A 20288-nucleotide genomic window follows, 5' to 3' on the forward strand; every position below is an offset into this window, starting at 1 on the left:
CAAACTCCCGATGGACGTGGTAAAAGATGCCAAGCTGTGCGACGTCTTCAACAACCCTGCAGATGGAGCACCGTGCAAATGAACCTGATCGAGACCAGACGGGTCCGTCCGTTCCAGAACAGACTTCCTGTTTGTGTCCCACACGCTCAAGGTCAGATCCACCGACTTCACGCCGTTGTTGTTCTCTGACCACTGCCTCCTACTGGCCGACTGTCTCCTACAGGAAGACCAGAACGTTGGCAGGGGGGATATGGAAGCTCAACGTGAAACTGTTGACCCCGGAAAACGTTGAGGAACTCAAGAGGGATTACAAAGGTTGGAGAACCGACACTGTGATTCCCCGATGCACTGGTGGGAAACAATCAAGACAAACAGAGGTTCTTCATCCTCAAAGGTGTTCAGGAGGCGAGAGGGAGACAAAGGGAATTGTCCCAACTTCAGAAGAGTATGCAAAACCTGCTCCTGCTGCAGTCAATGGGGGTCAATGTCACAGAGGAACTCGAAGAGGTGAAGGGCCAGCAAGCCTCATTTTTACCTCAGAGTCCTCCAAAATCATCTTCTGCTCCAGAGTCTGTTCCGATGAGCAGGATGAGACATTTTTCATTTCTTCTTCCAAAAGGTACACAGGGAGAGCTCTGTGATCACTAGCCTAAAGGAAGATGGTTCTGTGACGTCTTCACAACCCGACATGCTGAGAATCAGCAAATCCTTCTATGCCGGGCTGTACGACGTCAAGCCCACAGACTGCGCGACCGCCCAGTCTTTCTTGTCGTCTATCTCAAAGGTCTTAGACAACAGCGAGCGGGAGAGTCTGGACCACCCGCTAACTCTGGACGAGTTGACAAAGGCCATATGGTCCCTCGCGATGAGTAAAACTCCGAGAAACGACGGCTTACCGGTCAAGTTGTATTCGGCTCTGTGGGACTGGACAGGCCCAGACCTGCTGGAAGTGTACGGGGGTATGCTTCTAGTCGGCAGCATGTCAGAATCGATGAGGAAAGGCATCATCACCCTCATCTACAAGCAGAAGGGGGAGAAGGAGGAAATCAAAAACTGGTGGCCCATTTCGCTGCTCAATGTGGACTACAAGATCCCGTCAAAGGTCCTCGCAAACAGGGTCAAGTCTGCTCTGGAGCTGGTGATCTACCCGGACCAGACCTGCGCTGTCCACGGCAGGAAGATCTCTGATACCCTCGCGCTACTCAGGGAAACAATCGCCTACGTGTGGGACAGGAGGGTGGACACCTGCTTAATCAGCTTGGACCAGGAGAAGACCTTTGACAGGATATCTCACACGTACCTGATGGATGTGCTCTCCAAGATGGGGTTTGGGGAGGATATCCGCAATTGGATCCAACTGCTCTTCACAGACATCAGTAGCACAGTTCTAATCAACGGGTGGGAAACTGAAAGCTTTCCGATCAGGTCTGGAGTCAGGCAAGGCTGTTCCCTCTCCTCCGTCTTGTTTGTGTGCTGTATCGAGCCCTTTGCCGAGTCCATCAGGAAGGATGCGAACATTAGAGGGGTGACGATCCCAGGCAGTGGAGGCGCTCAGGTCAAGACCTCCCTGTACATGGACGACGTCACCGTCTTTTGCTCGGATCCGCAGTCGGTCCGCAGATTGCTCACAATCTGCGACCAGTTTGAACTGGCCTCGGGAGCGAAGGTCAATCGCAGCAAAGGCACGGCCATGTTCTTTGGCAACTGGGCCGACCGATCCTTTATTCCCTTCACCATTAAACCAGATTACCTGAAGGTGTTGGGAATATGGTTCGGATCGGACGGGGCGTGTCAAAAACTGGGAAGAGCGTATCGCCAAAGTGAAACAAAAACTGGGATGGTGGAAGCTGCGCTCCCTCTCCATTGCAGGAAAGAACCTGGTCATCAGGATTGAGGTGCTCTCGGTGTTATTGTATGTGGTGCAGGTCTGGCCCATACCACGCTCCTGTGCTGCGGCAGTCACCCGAGCCGTCTTCCACTTTGTCTGGAGGTCCAAAATGGACCGTGTCCGCAGAGACACAATGTACAAATCTCTGGACAGTGGAGGAAAGGATGTTCCAAACGTGGCCCTCATCCTGATGGCCACCTTTGTGTGCGGCTGCATCAAGCTGTGCACAGGCCCCCGGTATGCAAACACCAAGTGTCACTACGTGCTGAGGTTCTACCTGACCCTGGTGTTGCAAAGGATGGGTCTGGCCACGCTGCCGCGAAATGCCCCCACCAGTTGCACCATGCCTGTCCACCTGTCCTTTGTGGAAACGTTTTTCAGAAAAAAAACCTTTAATCACAAGGCCATAAAAGCAGTGGTCGGCACATAAGGTCCTGGACGCCCTATGAAAGGAGGAGAGGGTAGACCCTGTCGGGTGGTTACCCGACAGGTGGTACCTGGCAGAACGTTTCATCGTCTGCCTTAGGTAGCGAGTATTGGTCCTGTGGCGAGAAACGATTAATAGTTACTTTATCCTGACCGTGCCATCACTTTTGAGTACTGGAACAATCGGGCTGGCCCACTCACTGAATTCCACTGGGGAGATGATGCCCTCGCATTGCAGCCTGTCCAGCTCGATTTCCACTCTCTCCCTCATCATGTGAGTTACCGCTCGTGCCTTGTGGTGAATGGGTCGTGCCTCTGGGACCAAGTGGATCCGCACCTTCACCCCGGAAATGTTTCCAATGCCTGGCTCAAAAAGGGAAGGAAATTTGTTAAGAACCTGGATACATGAGGCCTCATCGACATGTGGTAGCACTTAGATGTCATCCCAGTTCCAGTGGATTTTGCCCAGCCAGCTCCTTCCAAGCAGTGTGGAGCCATAGCCCGGGACAATCCAGAGTGGCAGTTCGTGCTCCGTGCCATCGTAGGTGACCTTGACCAAGGCGCTGCCCAGGACAGTGATAAGCTCTTTGGTGTACGTTTTCAGTTTCGTGTGGATGGGGCTCAGGGCTGGTCTGAATGCCTTGTTACATCAGAGTCTCTTAAACATCTTTTTACTCATGATGGATTGGCTAGCGCCAGTGTCCCGTTCCATGGCTACAGGCAAGCCATTCAATTTTACATTTAGCATTATAGGTGGACATTTCATCGAAAATGTGTGCACCCCGTGTACTTCAGCATCTGCCTCCTCTCTCTGAGGCTCAAAATTGCTTTGATCCACCATGGACCGATCTTCCTCTGCCACATGGTTGTTAGCAGGTTTTGCAGAGCTTGCAGTTCATCTGCAAGCTCATTGAAGGTGCCCCATTGTTCCACAGCTCTTGCAAACATACTCTTTGAAGCAGCATGAATAGGCTGAATGGAAGCCTCCACAACGCCAACAAGGTATGAATTGTCTTGCATTCGTCCTTTGTTGCGGACTCTGAGTCATCTGGGTCACCTGAGGCCTGCTGGCAGTTGCAGACTCGTGGTTTCTGCACTGTACATTTCTGCTCGCAGACAGAGTTCCAGTTAATTTATGAACTTGTGTGCTGAGAGATTTATTTGGTGTTATCACAGTTGGACATAAATGCCTGTGCTATCGCAATGGCCTTACTGAGGGTCGGTGTCTCTACAGTCAAAAGTTTTCGTAGGATGGTCTCGTGGCCAATGCCCAGTACAAAAAAGTCTCTGAGTATTTGCTCCAGGTAGCCATCAAGCTCACATTGTCCTGCAAGTTGCCTTAGCTCGGCGACGTAGCTCGCCACTTCCTGACCTTCAGATCGCTGGCACGTGTAGAACCGATACCTCGCCATCAACACACTCTCCCTCGGGTTAAGATGCTCCCAAACCAGTGTACACAGCTCCTCATACGACTTATCTGTGTATTTCACCGGAGCCAGAAGATTCTTCATGAGGCTGTAGGTCGGTGCCCCACAGACCGTGAGGAGGACCGTTCTCCTTTTTGCAGCGCTTCCTTCTCCGTCCAGCTCGTTGGCTGCAAAGTACTGGTCCAGCCGTTCGACATGGGCTTCCCAGTCCTCACCCTCCGAGAACTTCTCCAGGATGCCCACAGTTTGCTACATCTTTGTGTTGGATTCGTATACTCGTCGCCAGTTATTGTATTCCTAACACAGATGAGACTGCACCCAGGGAGGTTAAAGTAACAGTGACCTCAGTCTTTATTAAGACAATCCAGAGTCAGGAACAGGCCTTAGGGGCCGGCTTATATACAGTGCTCCCAAGGGATGCTGGGATCCCCTGGGACTTCAGGGGCTGCACTCACTGGTGGCGGAACATGGGAGTGCATGTTTTACAGATACACAACAGTAAGAATTTCTACAGGTACATAAAAAGAAAAAGAGTGGCTAAAGTAAATGTTGGTCCCCTAGAGGATGAGACTCGGGAATTAATAATGTGGAACAGGGAAATGGCAGAGACTTTGAATAAATATTTCGTATCGGTCTTCACAGTAGAAGACACAGTAGGGGTTTATAGGGATGGAGGAACTTAATACAATCACGATCACTAAAGTAGTAGTACTCAGTAAAATAATTGGGACTAAAGGCGGGCAAATCCCCTGGACCTGATGGCTTGCATCCTAGGGTCCTAAAAGAAGTGACTGCAGAGATAGTGGATGCATTGGTTGTAATCTACCAAAATGTCCTTGAATTCTGGGGAGGTCCAAGCAGATTGGAAAACTGTAAATGTAACGCCACTAATTAAAAAAGGAGACAGATAGAAAGCAGGAAACTATAGACCAGTTAACCTAACATGTGTTGTTGGGAAAATGTTGGAGTCCATTATTAAGGAAGCAGTAGCAGGACATTTGGAAAAGCATTATTCAATCAAGCAGAGTCAGCGTGATTATATGAAAGGAAATCATGTTTGACAAATTTGTTGGAGTTCTTTGAGGATGTAATGAGCAGGGTGGATAAGGGGGAACCCAATGGATGTGGTGTATTTGGATTTCCAGAGGCATTTGATAAGGTGCCACATGAAAGGTTACTGCACAAGATAAAAGTTCACCAGGTTGGGGGTCATATATTAGCATGGATTGAGAATTGGCTAACGAACAGAAAGCAGAGTCAGGATAAATGGGTAATTTTCCGGTTGGAAAACAGTAACTAGTGCGGTGCCACAGGGATTGGTGCTGGGGCCTCAACTATTTACAATCTATATCAATGACTTGAATGAAGGGAATGTAGCCAAGTTTTCAGATGATACAAAGATGGGTGGGAAAGCAAATTGTGAGGAGGACACAAAAAATTTGCAAACGGATTTAGACAGGCTAAGTGAGTGGGCAAAAATCTAGCAGATGGAGTATAATGTGGGAAAGTGTGAGGTTATCCACTTTAGCAGAAAAATATAAAAGCAAATTATAATTTAAATGGAGAAAATTGCAAAGTGCTTCACTACAGTGGGACCAGGGGATCCTTGTGCATGGAACACAAATAGAAAGTATGCAGGTACAGCAAGTAATCAGGAAGGCAAATGGAATGTTGGCCTTTATTGCAAGGGGGATAGAGTATAAAAACAGAGAAGTCCTGCTACAACTGTACAGGGTATTGGTGAGGCCACACCTGGAGTAATATGTGCAGTTTTGGTCTCCGTGTTTAAGGAAGGATATACTTGCATTGGAGGCTGTTCAGAGAAGGTTCATTTGGTTGATTCTGGAGATGAAGGGGTTGACTTATGAAGATGGGTCGAGTAGATTGGGACTATACTCATTGGTGTTCAGAAGAATGAGAGGTGATCTTATCGAAACATATAAGATAATGAGGTGGCTCGACAAGTTTGATGCAGAGAGGATATTTCCATTCATAGGGGAAACTCAAACTAGGGTGCATAGTCTCAGAATAAGGGCCCGCCCATTTAAAACTGAAATGAGGAGGAATTTCTTCTCTCTGGTGGTTGTAAATTTGTGGAATTCTCTGCCCCAGAGAGTTGTGGAGGCTGGTTCATTGAATATATTTAAGGCGAAGATAGACAGATTTTTGAGCGATAAGAGAATAAAGGGTTATGGGGAGTGGGCAGGGAAGTGGAAATGAGTCCCTGATCAGATCAGCCATGATCTTATTAAATGGCGGAGCAGGCTCAATGGGTCAAATGGCCTACTCCTGCTCCTATTTCTGGTGTTCTTGTAAATGCAAATCTTTCTTTTTTTTAGTTAATCGGGGTGATAATTAGCAAACACAGGGGGATCATTGTATACAATCTCAAGTTCTGACGAAGGGTCACAGACCTGAAACGTTAGCTCTATTTCTCTCCACAGATGCTGCCTGACCTGCTGAGATTTCCAGCACTTTCTGGTTTTATTTCAGATTCCAGCATCCGCATTATTTTTCTTTTCTGCTCACGCATTGCACATGTTTCTGAGAGAATGGTTCCCCTGGGTGTCAATGTGGCAATGAGGATGACCTCAAGTGTCAGCAATGAAACCTTACATTTTTGAAAATTTCTTTAACTTTGAAACAAAGGAAACATCCCAGAGTATCAGTCAGTTGAAATGGCCAGCCATTGACAACCATGTTAAGCTATCAGCAAAGCTTGTCATTCAATGCTGATGGCCAATTATTCTGGGTTAATTGATCAATGAGAGATATTTCCCCATAGTTCCAAAGGGGGGGGTGGATTTAAATTTGAGGATCACTGTGATTGACAGTTCAGCAGACCAGACCCATGCCCCCACAATTTTAAGTGGCTCGCTCTCTGTGTCTCTCAATAAGACACCAAACAGGCAGGTGAGCATGAGAAATCTGTTACGGAATGTTACAATCAGTTCGCTTTGAAATTGCTTAGCTTGAAATTAGACTTTACATACGACGTCAGTAAGTCTTTGTTATTTCTCATGAAAGAGAAAGACAGAATGAAAGAAAACAGAAAGATTTGCATTTATATAGCGCCTTTCACAACATCAGGACGTCCCAAAGCGCTTTACAGCCAATTAAGTACTTTTGAAGTGTAGTTACTGTAGTAATGTGGGAAACGCACCAGCCAATTTGCGCACAGCAGGCCCCACAAACAGCAATGTGATAATGACCAGATAATCTGAATTTTTTGAAGTGATGTTGATTGAGGCATAAATATTGGCCAAGTCACCGGGATAACTCATCTTTGAAATAGTGCCATGGGATCCCTTGCGTCCACCTGAGAGAGCAGATGGGGCCTTGGTTTACATCTCATCCGTAAGACAGCAGCTCTGACAGTGCAGCACTCCCTCAGCACTGCACTGGAGTTTCGGCCTAGATTTTTGTGTTCAAGTTTCTGGAATGGGACTTGGACCAACAACCTTCTGACTCAAAGGCGAAGTGTAATAAATTAATTTTACCATGAAAACTGTATTTGGTACATTTCTGTATCTTATGTAAAATAAAGTTTGTTGGTTTGCAGTTAAGCCAGAGTGTTTTCCAGTCCATTTTCATTAAACTGCAAAATGTCAATAGCTAGTGTACAGGGTACAGGTTCTATGCTATAATTCCCAGGTCATACTATTGTTTAATGAGATATTGGGCAATAATAGGTGCATTCTGGATCATAATATACTTACTGTGTGCATTATTCCATCTATTGCTATTAACTCATCACAGTTCCTTTCCTTTAAGACGCTCCTTAAAACCTACACATTTCACTAAGTACCTGTCCCAATACCTCCTTATGTGGCTTGTGTCAAATTTTGTTTGATAACGCTCCCGTGAAATGCCTTGGTACTTTTTACTATATTAAAGGCACTATATAAATGCAATTTCAACTGTAAATCATGGCCATACTAAAACTTTCCTACATACCGATATATCGGCAGGTAAACCAATTTGTTTTAAAATTTTGTATATCTGTCAATAGTCACTTGCATTCGTACAGTGCCTTTAATATTAAAAAGATCCCAAGGTGCTTTACAAACAAGTGTTTCGGTAGAGGTGAAAGTAGGCAACCTTTCTCTGGGTTTCGTCAACTTACAAGTGGAAGCTGTCCTCATATCTACAGATGATGTCGCCAATGAGAGCATATAGATGAGAAAGAGAAGCAAGCCAAGAATAGATCCTGGTGCAGCTTCAGAGGTAACAGTATGGCAGTAGGAAGCTAAGCCATTGCTGGAGATGCTCTGGCTACGATTCAGTATGCAAGAATGGAACCAAGAAAGGGCAGTGCTACTCAGCTGGACAATGGTGGAAGAGCATTGGAGGAGGATGGTGTGCTCGGCCATGTCAAAGCTTGCGGAGAAGTTGAGGAGGACAAAGAGGGATAAAGCATGATAGTTATGGTTGCAGTGGATTTCCTTTGTAATTTTTGCAAAGGCTAGTGCAGTGCTGTGGCAGGGTGGAAATTTGATTTGAGAGATTCAAATGGAATTGCGGGAAAGGTGAACCTGGACACATTTGACAATACATTCAAGGATTTTTGCGAGGTTGGAGATGATGTGGTTGCTTGCAAGGACAGAGGGGTTGATGATGGGTCTTTTGAGGAGGGGTGATGATGGCAGATTTGAAAACGAGGTCAGCAATCAAGGAAAGGGAAGCATTTACAATGTCAGCTAGCATGGGGGCCAGGAAGGGAAGTTGTTTGCTCAACAGCTTCGTTAGAATGGGGAAAAGGGAGCAGGAGGTGAGTCTTATGGACAAGATGAGTTTGGTGAGGAAATGAGGGAAAATGGGAAAGAAATTTGAGAGATATGGGTTGAGGGCTAAGGCAGGGGGAAGTCTGGGAATTATTTGGCATGGTGGGAAACAGGAAGTCAGGAAACAATAGAGGCAGCTCAACGAATGGTCTCATGGTCTCAATCATAGTGACAAAAATGCCCTTGTCATTGGAGGTGAGGGTGGAGGGGGCAAGGAAGAGAAGTCTGAATAAGACAATTGGTAGTGGAGATATGAAAGTGGGGGGGTTAATTTTGATCTTGATAACTATAAATTTATGAACAAGAGTGTGAGTTGGAAGGCACAAGCTGCTTTCAAAAACGGCTCCATTATAAATAAAACATACATCTCCTCAAGCTGTACACATTCCTAGGGCTGAAGGGTGCAGAGCCTGTGTAACTTGCTCTTAAGCCTCTGGTCATGCCAGCTTCACAAATGTGGACGAGAACAGGTCAAGGCAACTCATTCTCTGATTAGCTTCCCAACCCGTGGGGAATGATGTGATCTTACATTGGTGTTTGATGGTATAGCCAGAGTCTGAATAACAGATATGAAACCAGATCCCATCACTCCACAGGCCAGTATACTATGCCATTCCACCATCAATGCAGTTTTTCTATTTTACCTTTTGGGATGCAGCAGCAATTTATCCATCAACAACCATGCCAAAGCATCCCCAGACCTTCCCCCGCTTTAGCCATTAACCCATATCTCTGTAGGGGAGGCGGGGTGGGGGGTTGGGGGGGGGGATTAAAAATGTAGTTGAAATTTAATTCTAGGAAAGCTCAAATAAGAGAAAAATAGTTTTGATCCATTTATTGTCTCTTGAAGCAACAGAACATAACTGAGCATGTAATCTGATAGACAACAAGTAGTTCGAGGCAGCAGAAGACTTTTCAAGCAACTCAGAGGATTAGGTGACTATTCGTAGTATGCTCAAGTGAGCAGTGCCATACAAGAAATATCTAAAACTTTAGTTATCACTTTTACAAATTGCATCTAAAATGATTATTACAGCTGATGGTACAGTGCAAGTATTCCACTGCAATCAATTAAGTGAGATCCTGAGAACTAATGCTATTAAAGTACAGGCGGGCTACTGCGAACCAGGTGTGAATGGACCTGACGCATGAGAGATGAATTAGGAAAATCCATTAACCTATAAACCAACATAGGTTCAATTTCACAAGCTCAAATAACACGGATCCAGAATCAATAAAGCAGCAGGTATCTGTGCCTCTGAGTTTTTTTTTCCATTTTGTATTTTGTAGAGAAGTATTAATTTTCAGATACAGGGTCAGCTAATAAAAGATATGCAAAACAAAAAACTCTAAAGGATTATTTGTGCTCTCAGAGAAAAGGAAAAACTCGAACCCTGTTCCTTTTCGGTGAAATGGTGCAATTACAAAATGAGCATTGATTACAAGTCCCTTGAAAATAATAGAAAAGGTTTCAAGAGCCAGTTTCAAAGCAGGTCACAGGAACTAAGAAAATGACACGCAGATGCACGCAGATGTCATTGCAAACACAAAGTGTTGAATTTTGTCCTTGACTTAGAAATCTGAATGTGCCCTCTCAATCAACAAAAGAGACAATTAGATTCACAAGAAAACACTAGAAACATGTGAGTATTGCAAAGAACCATACTTTATGTGTTGGATCTTCTCTCACATCCTGGTTTCTAAGACAATATTATCTGCAGCACAGACAAAGAGAAGATGTTCAGAGTGCCACGTTATAGGATTCCAAGTAAAATATGTCAAAGGAGAGAGAAATAGTTTAATTATGGGAAATGATTAAGATAGAGCAGGGTTATTATTAATTACTGCGATATATGACTAGTTGATAAAAGTGGAATCAGTTCTGTGCTCGCACTGTAATTGCTCACCTCTGCCAGAAAGAACTGCTCAGCTAACACCTCACATTCTGTAATGGAGATGTCCCCAACATGTCTTTTTTTTAAATTTCAAAATATATTTTATTTATATAAAAATTTGCACAATACATTGGAAAGCAGTTCAGTACATTTGGATGCGGTCAGCAATTCCATACAATACATTTGGATGCTGACCGCAGTTCCGTTCAATACATTTGCGTGCTTTACATTTCGAGGTACATTTCAGTACAATCCAGGATACATTGTAATACAGTCATCAAATGATGTTATATGTGGCATTTTATGGTACACGGAATGGGTGAGGGTATAGTTACATTTCTTTGCAACATCCATTACTAAACAGAACTTGCATTATACATGGCACTACATTAGGTGTTTTCAGATCATGGTGCTCTATGTATACAAAAGGTTTATAAGTACAGCCCAAGGGGGGTTTTATCCTGATTCCAGCCCCTGGGTTTACCGTGGCGGAAGGGCTTTAAACTGTGGCTCTTCCCCACCGTGCCTTTGCGGCGACTGCACCAATCTTTAGTGCGTCCCTCAGCACGTACTCCTGGATCTTGGATTGCGCCAGTTTGCAACACACAGACGTGGACATCTTCTTGCTCTGGAAGACCAGCAAGTTTCGGCAAGACCAAAGTGCGTCTTTCACCGAGTTGATGGCCCTCCAGCAGCAGATGATGTCCGTCTCGGTGTGTCCCTGGGAACAGCCCGTAGAGCACAGAGTCCTGTGTTACGGAGCTGCTTGGGATGAACCTCGACAGCAACCACTGCATCTCTTTCCAGACCTGCCTTGCGAAGGGGCAATCCCGAAGGAGATGGATGACAGTCTCGTCCGCACCACAGCCGACTCGGGGGCAGAGTGCCGTGTCTCTGAAACCCCGGCTGTGCATGAAGGATCTGACGGGTAGGGCCCTCCTCACCGCCAACTTGGTGCTTGTGTGAAAGCTCTGGTGATGAGACGTTCTGCCAGGTGAGTTCGACAGTCTGCTCGGGGAACCACCCGACAGGGTCCACCCTCTCCTTCTTTCGTAGGGTGTCCAGGACCTTACGTGCCGACCACTGCTTTATGGCCTTGTGGTCAAAGGGTTTTTTTCTGAAAAACTTTTCCACGAAGGACAGGTGGACAGGTATGGTCCAACTGGTGGGGGCATTTCGCAGCCAGACCCATCCTTTGCAACACCGAGGACAGGTAGAACCTCAGCACGTAGTGACACTTGGTGTTTGCGTACCGGTGGTCTGTGCACAGCTTGATGCAGCCACACACAAAGGTGGCCATCAGGATGAGGGCCACGTTCGGAACATCCTTTCCTCCACTGTCCAGAGATTTGTACATTGTGTCTCTGCGGACACAGTCCATTTTGGACCTCCAGACAAAGTGGAAGACGGCCCGGGTGACTGCCGCAGCACAGGAGCGTGAGATGGGCCAGACCTGCACCACGTACAACAACACTGAGAGCACCTCACTCCTGATGACCAGGTTCTTTCCTGCCATGGAGAGTGAGCGCAGCTTCCACCATCCCAGTTTTTGTTTCACTTTGGCGATACGCTCTTCCCAGTTTTTGGCGCACGCCCCGTCCGATCCGAACCACATTCCCAACACCTTCAGGTAATCTGGCTTAACAGTGAAGGGAATAAAGGATCGGTCGGCCCAGTTGCCAAAGAACATGGCCTCGTTTTTGCTGCGATTGACCTTTGCTCCGAGGCCAGTTCAAACTGGTCTCAGACTGTGAGCAATCTGCGGACTGACTGCAGATCCGAGCAAAAGATGGCGACGTCGACAATGTAAAGGGAGGTCTTGACCTGAGGGCCTCCGCTGCCTGGGATTGTCACCCCTCTAATGCCCGCATCCTTCCTGCTGGACTCAGCAAAGGGCTCGATACAGCACACAAACAAGAGAGACGAGAGAGGACAGCCTTGCCTGACTCCCGGTCTGGTCGGAAAGCTTTCAGTTTCCCACCCGTTGATTAAAACTGTGCTACTGATGTCTCTGTCGAGCAGTTGGATCCAATTGTGGATACCCTCCCCAAGCCCCATTTTGGAGAGCACATCCATCAGGTACGTGTGCGATATCCTGTCAAAGGCCTTCTCCTGGTTTAAGCGAATTAAGCAGGTGTCCACCCTCCTGTGCCGCACCTAGGCGATCGTATCCCTGAGTTGGGCGAGGGTATCAGAGTTCTTCCTGCCGGGGACAGCGCAGGTCTGGTCTGGGTGGATCACCAGCTCCAGAGCAGACTTGACCCTGTTGGCGATGACCTTTGACAGGATCTTGTAGTCCACATTGAGCAGCGAAATGGGCCGCCAGTTTTTGATTTCCTCCCTCTCCCCCTTCTGCTTGTAGATGAGGGTGATGGTGCCTTTCCTCATCGATTCTGACACGCTGCCGGCCAGAAGCATACTCCCGTACACTTCCAGCAGGTCTGGGCCCATCCAGTCCCACAGAGCCGATACAACTCAACCAGTATGCCGTCGCTTCCGAGAGTTTTATTCGCCTCGAAGGACCGGATGGCTTTTGTCAGCTCATCCAGAGTTAGCGGGTGGTCCAGACTCTCCCGCTCGCTGTCGTCTAAGACCTCTAAGATAGACGACAGGAAAGACTGGGAGGACGCGCAGTCTGTGGGCTTGACGTCATAAAGCCTGGCATAGAAGGATTTGCTGATCCTCAGCATGTCAGGCTGTGAAGACGTCACAGCACCGTCTTCTTCCTTTAGGCTAGTGATCACATAGCTCCCAGTGTACCTTTTGAAAGAAGAAACGCGAACACATCTCATCCTGCTCGATGGAGCGGACTCTGGAGCGGAAGATGATTTTGGAGGACTCTGAGGCAAAGAGCAAGGCTTGCTGGCCCTTCACCTCTTTGAGTTCCTCCGCGACCCCCATCGACTGCAGCAGGAGCAGGTTTTGCATACTCTTCTGAAGTTGGGACAATTCCCTCTGTCTCCCTCTCACCTCCTGAACACCTTTGAGGATGAAGAATCTCTTGATGTTCGTCTTGACTGTTTCCCACCAGTGCATCGGGGAATCACAGAGGGGTTTTACGGTTCTCCAACCTTTGTAATCCCTCTTGACTTCCTCAACGTTTTCCACAGTCAACAGTTTCACGTTCAGCTTCCATATCCCTCTGCCAACTTTCTGGTTTTCCTGTGGGTGACAGTCGCCCAGTAGGAGGCAGTGGTCAGAGAAGAACACCGGCGTGACGTCAGTGGATCTGACCTTGAGCGTGTGGGACACAAACAGGAAGTCTATTCTGGAACGGACGGACCCGTCTGGTCTTGACTAGGTGTATCTGCACGGTGCTCTGTCTGCAGTGTTGCTGAAGACATCGCACAGCTTGGCATCTTTTACCGCGTCCATCAGGAGTCTGGACGTGGCGTCCAGTTTGCTGTCGACTCTGCTGGATCGTCCAGCCGCATCGATGATGCAGTTGAAGTCACTGCCCAGAATGACCAGCCTGGACATTGCCAGTAGCAGTGGGAGCTGCTGGAAGAGGGCCAGCCGCTCGTTCTTGAGAGCTGGGACATAAACATTGATTAACCTGAGAGGGGAATTTTTGTGCATTACATCTGCTACGAGGAGACGGCCGCCCACCACCTCCTTAACTTCGGTGATGGTGAAGTGGCCTCCCCGCAGCAGAATGCCCAGGCCGGAGGCCCGGCATTTGTTGCCTCCTGACCAGATGGATGATCCATGGATCCACCATCGTGACCATTGCCGGTAACTGCTGAAGTGCGGCAGACCGCATTCCTGCAAGAACAGCAGGTCTGCTTTGACCTTGGTGAGGCACCCCAAGGTGGAAACACATCGCGTAGTTGACTTAATACTACGCACATTAATGGATGCAATCTTTAAATTGGTTTCCAGTTTATTTACACTATCCAACTTGCATTTAAACTTATTTTCCTATAAACAAATGAACATTAATTAATTTATGATGAGAAGTCCTATTAAAAACATTGTTAAAACAGAAAGCTTTCACAACCGAAAATAAGCTCTGTAGTTAATTAAATGAAAAATGTCTTACAGTTGATCGAGCTTGTTCCATTAACCAGGTCCTGCTTTAGGACCTGAGTCACCATTTCTCACCTTCTTGCGACTTCAAACCCATATCTCTCGATTGAATCAGGAATTGATCCACTATCCTTTTGAATGCTTCAATTTATCCATTATGTGAGTTTTACTAGGTCACTAGGGATAAACTAACAGTTGTATTGGAGTGTTTTATAAGGCTGTAATACAATCTCAGGATTTTGATGGCAAGAACAGTAAAAGCATACCTCAAGCCATTTCTATAGTGAGAAGAATCCCAAGATTGTATTGTAGGCACTGCAACATGCTCTCGCATGCCCCTTGTTTTTATACACTGCACTAGTTTGGTATTTGGTTATGGTTCTCTGAAGTCTGCCACTGTCCACCATGACAGTCTTCTGAAGATCGCGGTGATCGTTTTGCCACGTGGCATGACAAGCGAGTACAACAAAAGTACACATTGCAACACGGGTCAATGGCTCAAGGGCATGTTTGCTCGGCTGCTCTCTTCCAGTATCAGTCCCTATATTCAACAGCATTTTGAGTTGCAATAGATTTCTGGATTATCAATTGCCAATAAATCTGCAACTAACTTCATCAATGTTCAACCAATGCACCAGTTTCCCCCCACCCCCCAAAATAGACACGCTCACGAGAAGTAACTTCCTACTCAAAATTGCATTGTAAATATTTAAGGAAAAAAACCATAGTAGCTTTGATATATTTGTATGAGAACCCATCAAAGAGGCAGACAACATGAATGTTATTAAATCTCCTGGTGTAGCATAATACTTACAATTGATGCTTGCCAAATGCTGTCACTCAATTACATTGCAAACAAAAGAATTGAGCATTTAGGAAAACATTTAGGTGACCTCAACAGTATGAGATTTTATTTTATGACTGATGATAAAAATCTGTAGAAAAAACAAATTTGCACAGTCCTTAGGATGCCCATTAATGGAAAACGTTCAGAATAATCCAATTTCTATCCAGTGAAAAAAGGACATGCCACACTCTTCTGTTTAAAATAATCAAATATTAATAAATAAATGCTGCGCTATTTCTCTGTAACATGCTGTGAAATAAAACGGGGAAAAAGTAGTTATGAGTTAAGTGGCAATGTCACAATCACCTTGCTTCTCCCCATACCGTTATGTGAACAACAGCTTTAGATGGCGTGTGCTCTCTCCAACTTACTACTTTTCAGAACTATGTGATTCCATTCCAAGTGTCCTGTGGGGCCATAGCACCTTGGCTTTGATCACCAGACACTGCTCTTCAAGACCAAGTGTGACTTTCAGAAACAAAGCTAACCTACCTTCAACACATGGACTGCAGCAGTCCAAGAAGGCGGCTCATCACAACTTTCTTGAGGGCAATTAGGGACGGACAATAAATGCTGGCCTTGTCACTGACGCCCACATCCCAGGAACAAATATTTAAAAATTCCAATATCTCCAAGAGATGAAGGGGTAGACGTTTTGTGTACCTGCTTTCAGGCCCAGAAGCAGCAGGCGACCAATCTACTCCCACTGCTGATTGGCTGTTCGCTGGATTGGGAGCTTGAATATAAGGCATCTCTGGTGATATTTAAAGGCAGCCTGTAACTCTAAACGGAGAGATGCATTTTGAAAGCAATTTAGGAGATGGCACGCCAAGGACAAGCTTCAAAGACCTTGCACATTTCAGATGCAGCACTGGAAGTCCTAGTAGAATGGCAGGGGGAGGGACCAACCAGGTATCCCGCCAAGCTGTTCAACAGCAATAAACACAGGAGGGCAGAACACATCAGTGCCAGGAGCATTGCTCCAAGGATGTAACTGCAATGCGGGAAGAAGTTCAATGACCTAACTAGAATGGTTAAGGTGAGACTCCTAACTCCTATTTGCATAACCCTGAACAACCTGAAGTTCCAGCACTTTCAATCCTTCCCTCCCCCGATTACCAACACGCTCCTCCATTCACTGTAGCATCTTCATTCCATCACCTCCTGCTCCTAATGCCACACTCTGCACCTCCCAATCTCCTCACTATTACTCTCTTCACCTTCTCTCACTGCACTGAGACCATGCAGCCAATCATGGATTGAGTGGTCAGCTCAATGAACACTGCAGTGGGGCCCACAATATGGAACCGTCGGTGACAGCGAGCTCAGACCGCTGCCATTGTGGCTCTGGGGTCTAACATCTCCTCAGCCATTCAATCCACGAAAGACAGCATAGATTGTAGTGCAGAGAGCATGGATAGGAGCTTCCAGAGCATCACTATACCCCTTCACTCTATTCTCTCACAGTGTAGGGGCGCAACCCCATGACAATGGCATTGGTTCCGTGGGAGAGGCTCATTCTGTCCTCTCTCAGAATGACAGTAGGCCTTGTCCTTTTGCACCCTCTGACCCAGTGACTTTGTTGGTTTCATGCAGCCAGTTGGTCCAGACTGTTCCGGCTAAAATCGAGAAACAGCAGTCTAAGCCGAATCCTCAAGGCCCAGAGCTGCTCAAGGTCGTTTACCCTGGCCATCTGAAGTGTCCTCAGTGGATCATCAGCAACCTTCCACCGGCCAGGCTTCTGTGACAGGAGAACCATAGGAGCACGAGAATAGGGAATGAGTGAGGTCAGACACGAATGGATTGCACTAGGTTAATTTCAGTTTAATATCAAGAGAAGAAAAAGTTAAATCCACAATGTGCACAACGTGAAGTAAAGAATTTTTTTGCATTGATGTTGGACTTCACATTGTTATGTTTGTAAAAGAACGCAGGAGGTAGTAGTGTTGGAGGGCATTAGAAAGATGGGTGGAAGATGTGGGTCAAATGGTGGGATTGTTGGCCTGTGGGGGAGAGGAGGGTATGCTTAGAAGAGCATGAATAGAATAGGGGGCTCTTGATGCCCTCTGGATGCTCTCCACACTCCTATCCATGTTCTCCATGCTCGCATAGGAGTGTAGAGAGCATCCAGAGGGCGTCAAGAGCTCCCTATTCTATTCATGCTCTTCTAAGCATACCCTCCTCTCCCCCAAAGACCAACAATCTCCAAAGTAATTTGTTGCCTTACAGCTCTGGCACTACTGCTCGAACTTAGTCTTTCCCATCAACCTTATCTTCGTCTTATTCCTGCTCTTCTTCCTTCTGTCACAGCTACATGGGCCCTCTGAATGGCTTAGTTGTGTAGCATGCAGCAGAGATCTGTGAGACTCGCTCAAGGCTATATGCACCACTCAACTGTTTTAAGATGCCTACAGTTTGCTCAGTGACAGCTTTGCTTTGTGGGTGACTCTTATTGAATCTGCACTAAGCTTCTGAACCCAGGTTCATGAGCCAGGTGGAGGGGAGATACTCTTCATCTCCAAGGAGCCAACCTGACCCGCCCCCCCATCCCTCCCGCTGGTCTGGGGTAAAGATGGGGGTGGGAGGTGGATTGAGGACTGGCGCAGTATGAAGGCTTCATAACTATTGCCAGGAAATCTCTGCCTGTGGTCATCGACCAGCTGTAGCTTCAGGGAATGAACCTTCACAGCCACAGGCAGTGCTATGTGCGTCCTGGTGTTTGACTCCACTTCCTGCTGCTCCAGGTGACAGAGGTTGGTGACCGACTGCCTGAAGTGCATCCTCCTGGTACTCTGCTCCTATCGTGTTGAGTTAAGACGTGCTGTTCCGGAAGACCCATATGTTGGAACGTCTCCTTGGCTCTTGCCTCCTCCACCGTCTTCTTTGAGCCTCCACACGTCTGTCCTGCTCTGCTTGCTGCTGCTGCCACCACTGTGGTATCCTCAATGGCAATCCCAGCAACATTCCCATCTTATTTACACTTTTCAACACCTCAGTTGTACCTGCCAAAACGCAGCCAAAAAAGGAAGCTTGCTGGGGAGAGAAGCAAGGCTTTTTCAGACAACAGATAGAGACTGCATAGGCCTGGAAATGAAATATCTATGTTTTTAAAGGATTACATTGTTTCAGAATGTGAATGCGGTGGGCTAGGTTTGAAAGTGTGATGGGGAGTTATTTAGTGACCTCGCTTTTAATGAGACAAATTATTTAGATTTTGCCATTATAAGAAAATTTGAGAAGAATAATACCCTTTAAACTATGTCTACTTCCACATGTACCAACATATTGGCCCAGAAATCCCGGCCTCCCCAGATCTGTACGGAGTGTGTACGGACCCAAGAAGGCATCGCAAAAGTCAGTTTTCAGCGCCCATCTCTTGCCCAGCTAATGTCCTGAAAACTATTGCGCCTGGTAAAAGCAAGCGCAGAGCCTACTTTTACCAGCGTAAGAGTTTAAAAACATACAAAAACAGATAAAAATAAAATTTATAAAACACATTTTAATGTTAAAAACCATGCCCACTAAGGCAAGTTTATTTTAGGCCATAATTTTAAAACTTTTTAAAAATTGGAAAAATATTTTTTTCTAAGACATTTAATAACTTTAATTTAAATTAATCTTAAATATGTGATGTATTTTTTCTAGTTTTTATTGATGTTTTGGTGTTCCCATTATTATGAATGAGAAAATAGCATACCTGGATTGGCTGCCCAGTGCCATGTGACTCCAGCTCCGCCATACGTCCGTCCAGACGTGCACGCGCTCCGATGCGCAGGGAGAGGAGGGCTCAGGACCGGGATCACTGGTGGGTGCAGCAGGAACAGGTAGGTGTGCATCTTTTTTAACATTTTCTGTCGAGCGCCCGCGGGAAGCAGTGGAGCAGGATTTCAGGGCTAATATTACAAAACTCAAGCTCTCCCGTGTTAGTACTATGTACCCAGGACTGAGCTTTGATGTTTAGTGGTAGCATCTGGATTAAGTAGATCTGCAGTTATTGTTTGGTGAGTCAGCGTCAAACAATTCAGCAGTCTGCACGCCAAGATTCCCAAAATGAAGTGTAAAAAATTAGTTTTTAGAGCCGACGACATGTTTCTCAGTTGGGGCATCGGCAACACAATCTAAAGTAGCCTCAGTACTTGGTAATGTAATTCAACACAAATGGAACTGTACAAATCTTCAGAACATCCATTATTCACTATAGCTATTGCAGAGAAAAGCATCCCACACAATCTCAATTACAATTGATAAATAATTTCAATTTAAAAGAAAGTCATGCACTTTTAAAGTACAGAAGATGTAACTATTAGTCAAGTATTCCAGTGTTAATTACAACATTATACTCTTCACAGTGAGACTGTACGCATCAAAATTAATCATGACAAATTAGCGGCAGACAACATGGGGTCATTGCCAATTAAAACTAATAACAGAATTGATGTAAAGATTACTCCGCCAGTCATAGCAATACATCTGCAAATGTAACAGATCCAGAAATGCATAGCTGAAAAAGAGTGGCAATATTAACTGAGAAAATTATCTATAATTTAGTAGCAAAGAAAATTATCTCCTCTTTATGTTAAATAAGTATGACTTCTGTGGTATCAAATTACCTGTTTTTGTTTAGATTTCACCTTTCAAAGGCATTTAATAATTACCTCTCCTTTTGCAATATTTGTTCTTACCTTTGTGATTACTGCCATCCCGAATTCCTTGAGGTAATGGGGTATATTGCTGAAAGCCTGGTGAGTTGGAGCCAAGGTCACTGGAGGCCTGCATAGTAAAGAGTTAGGTCAATATAATGCCTGAACATCAAAGGTCAAAAATCTTTCTCTCTTTATTTGCAGGGAGTAGACTTTTGTCATGCTAAATCTCTTCAAATAGGAACCTTCCAACAACCTAATCTCACTCAAAGATGCACACAGCAGGGACACGTTTCAGCAATGCTGGGATCCTTCAACATTCTTCATGAAGCTTTATAAAAAGCATGTCACA

General features: G+C 45.9%; 1 protein-coding gene across 1 annotated transcript in view; it reads right to left on the reverse strand.

The window, feature by feature from the left end:
• lrmda (leucine rich melanocyte differentiation associated) overlaps positions 1–20288 on the reverse strand; it is a 1025922-nt gene that overhangs the window by 89555 nt on the left and 916079 nt on the right. Inside the window, exon 6 of the mRNA XM_070865367.1 lies at positions 19979–20066. Within this exon, the coding sequence (XP_070721468.1) occupies positions 19979–20066 (88 nt within the window). The remainder of the gene's footprint in view (positions 1–19978; positions 20067–20288) is intronic.

This window comes from Pristiophorus japonicus, chromosome 22, assembly GCF_044704955.1.
Source record: "Pristiophorus japonicus isolate sPriJap1 chromosome 22, sPriJap1.hap1, whole genome shotgun sequence".
NCBI lineage: Eukaryota > Metazoa > Chordata > Chondrichthyes > Pristiophoridae > Pristiophorus > Pristiophorus japonicus.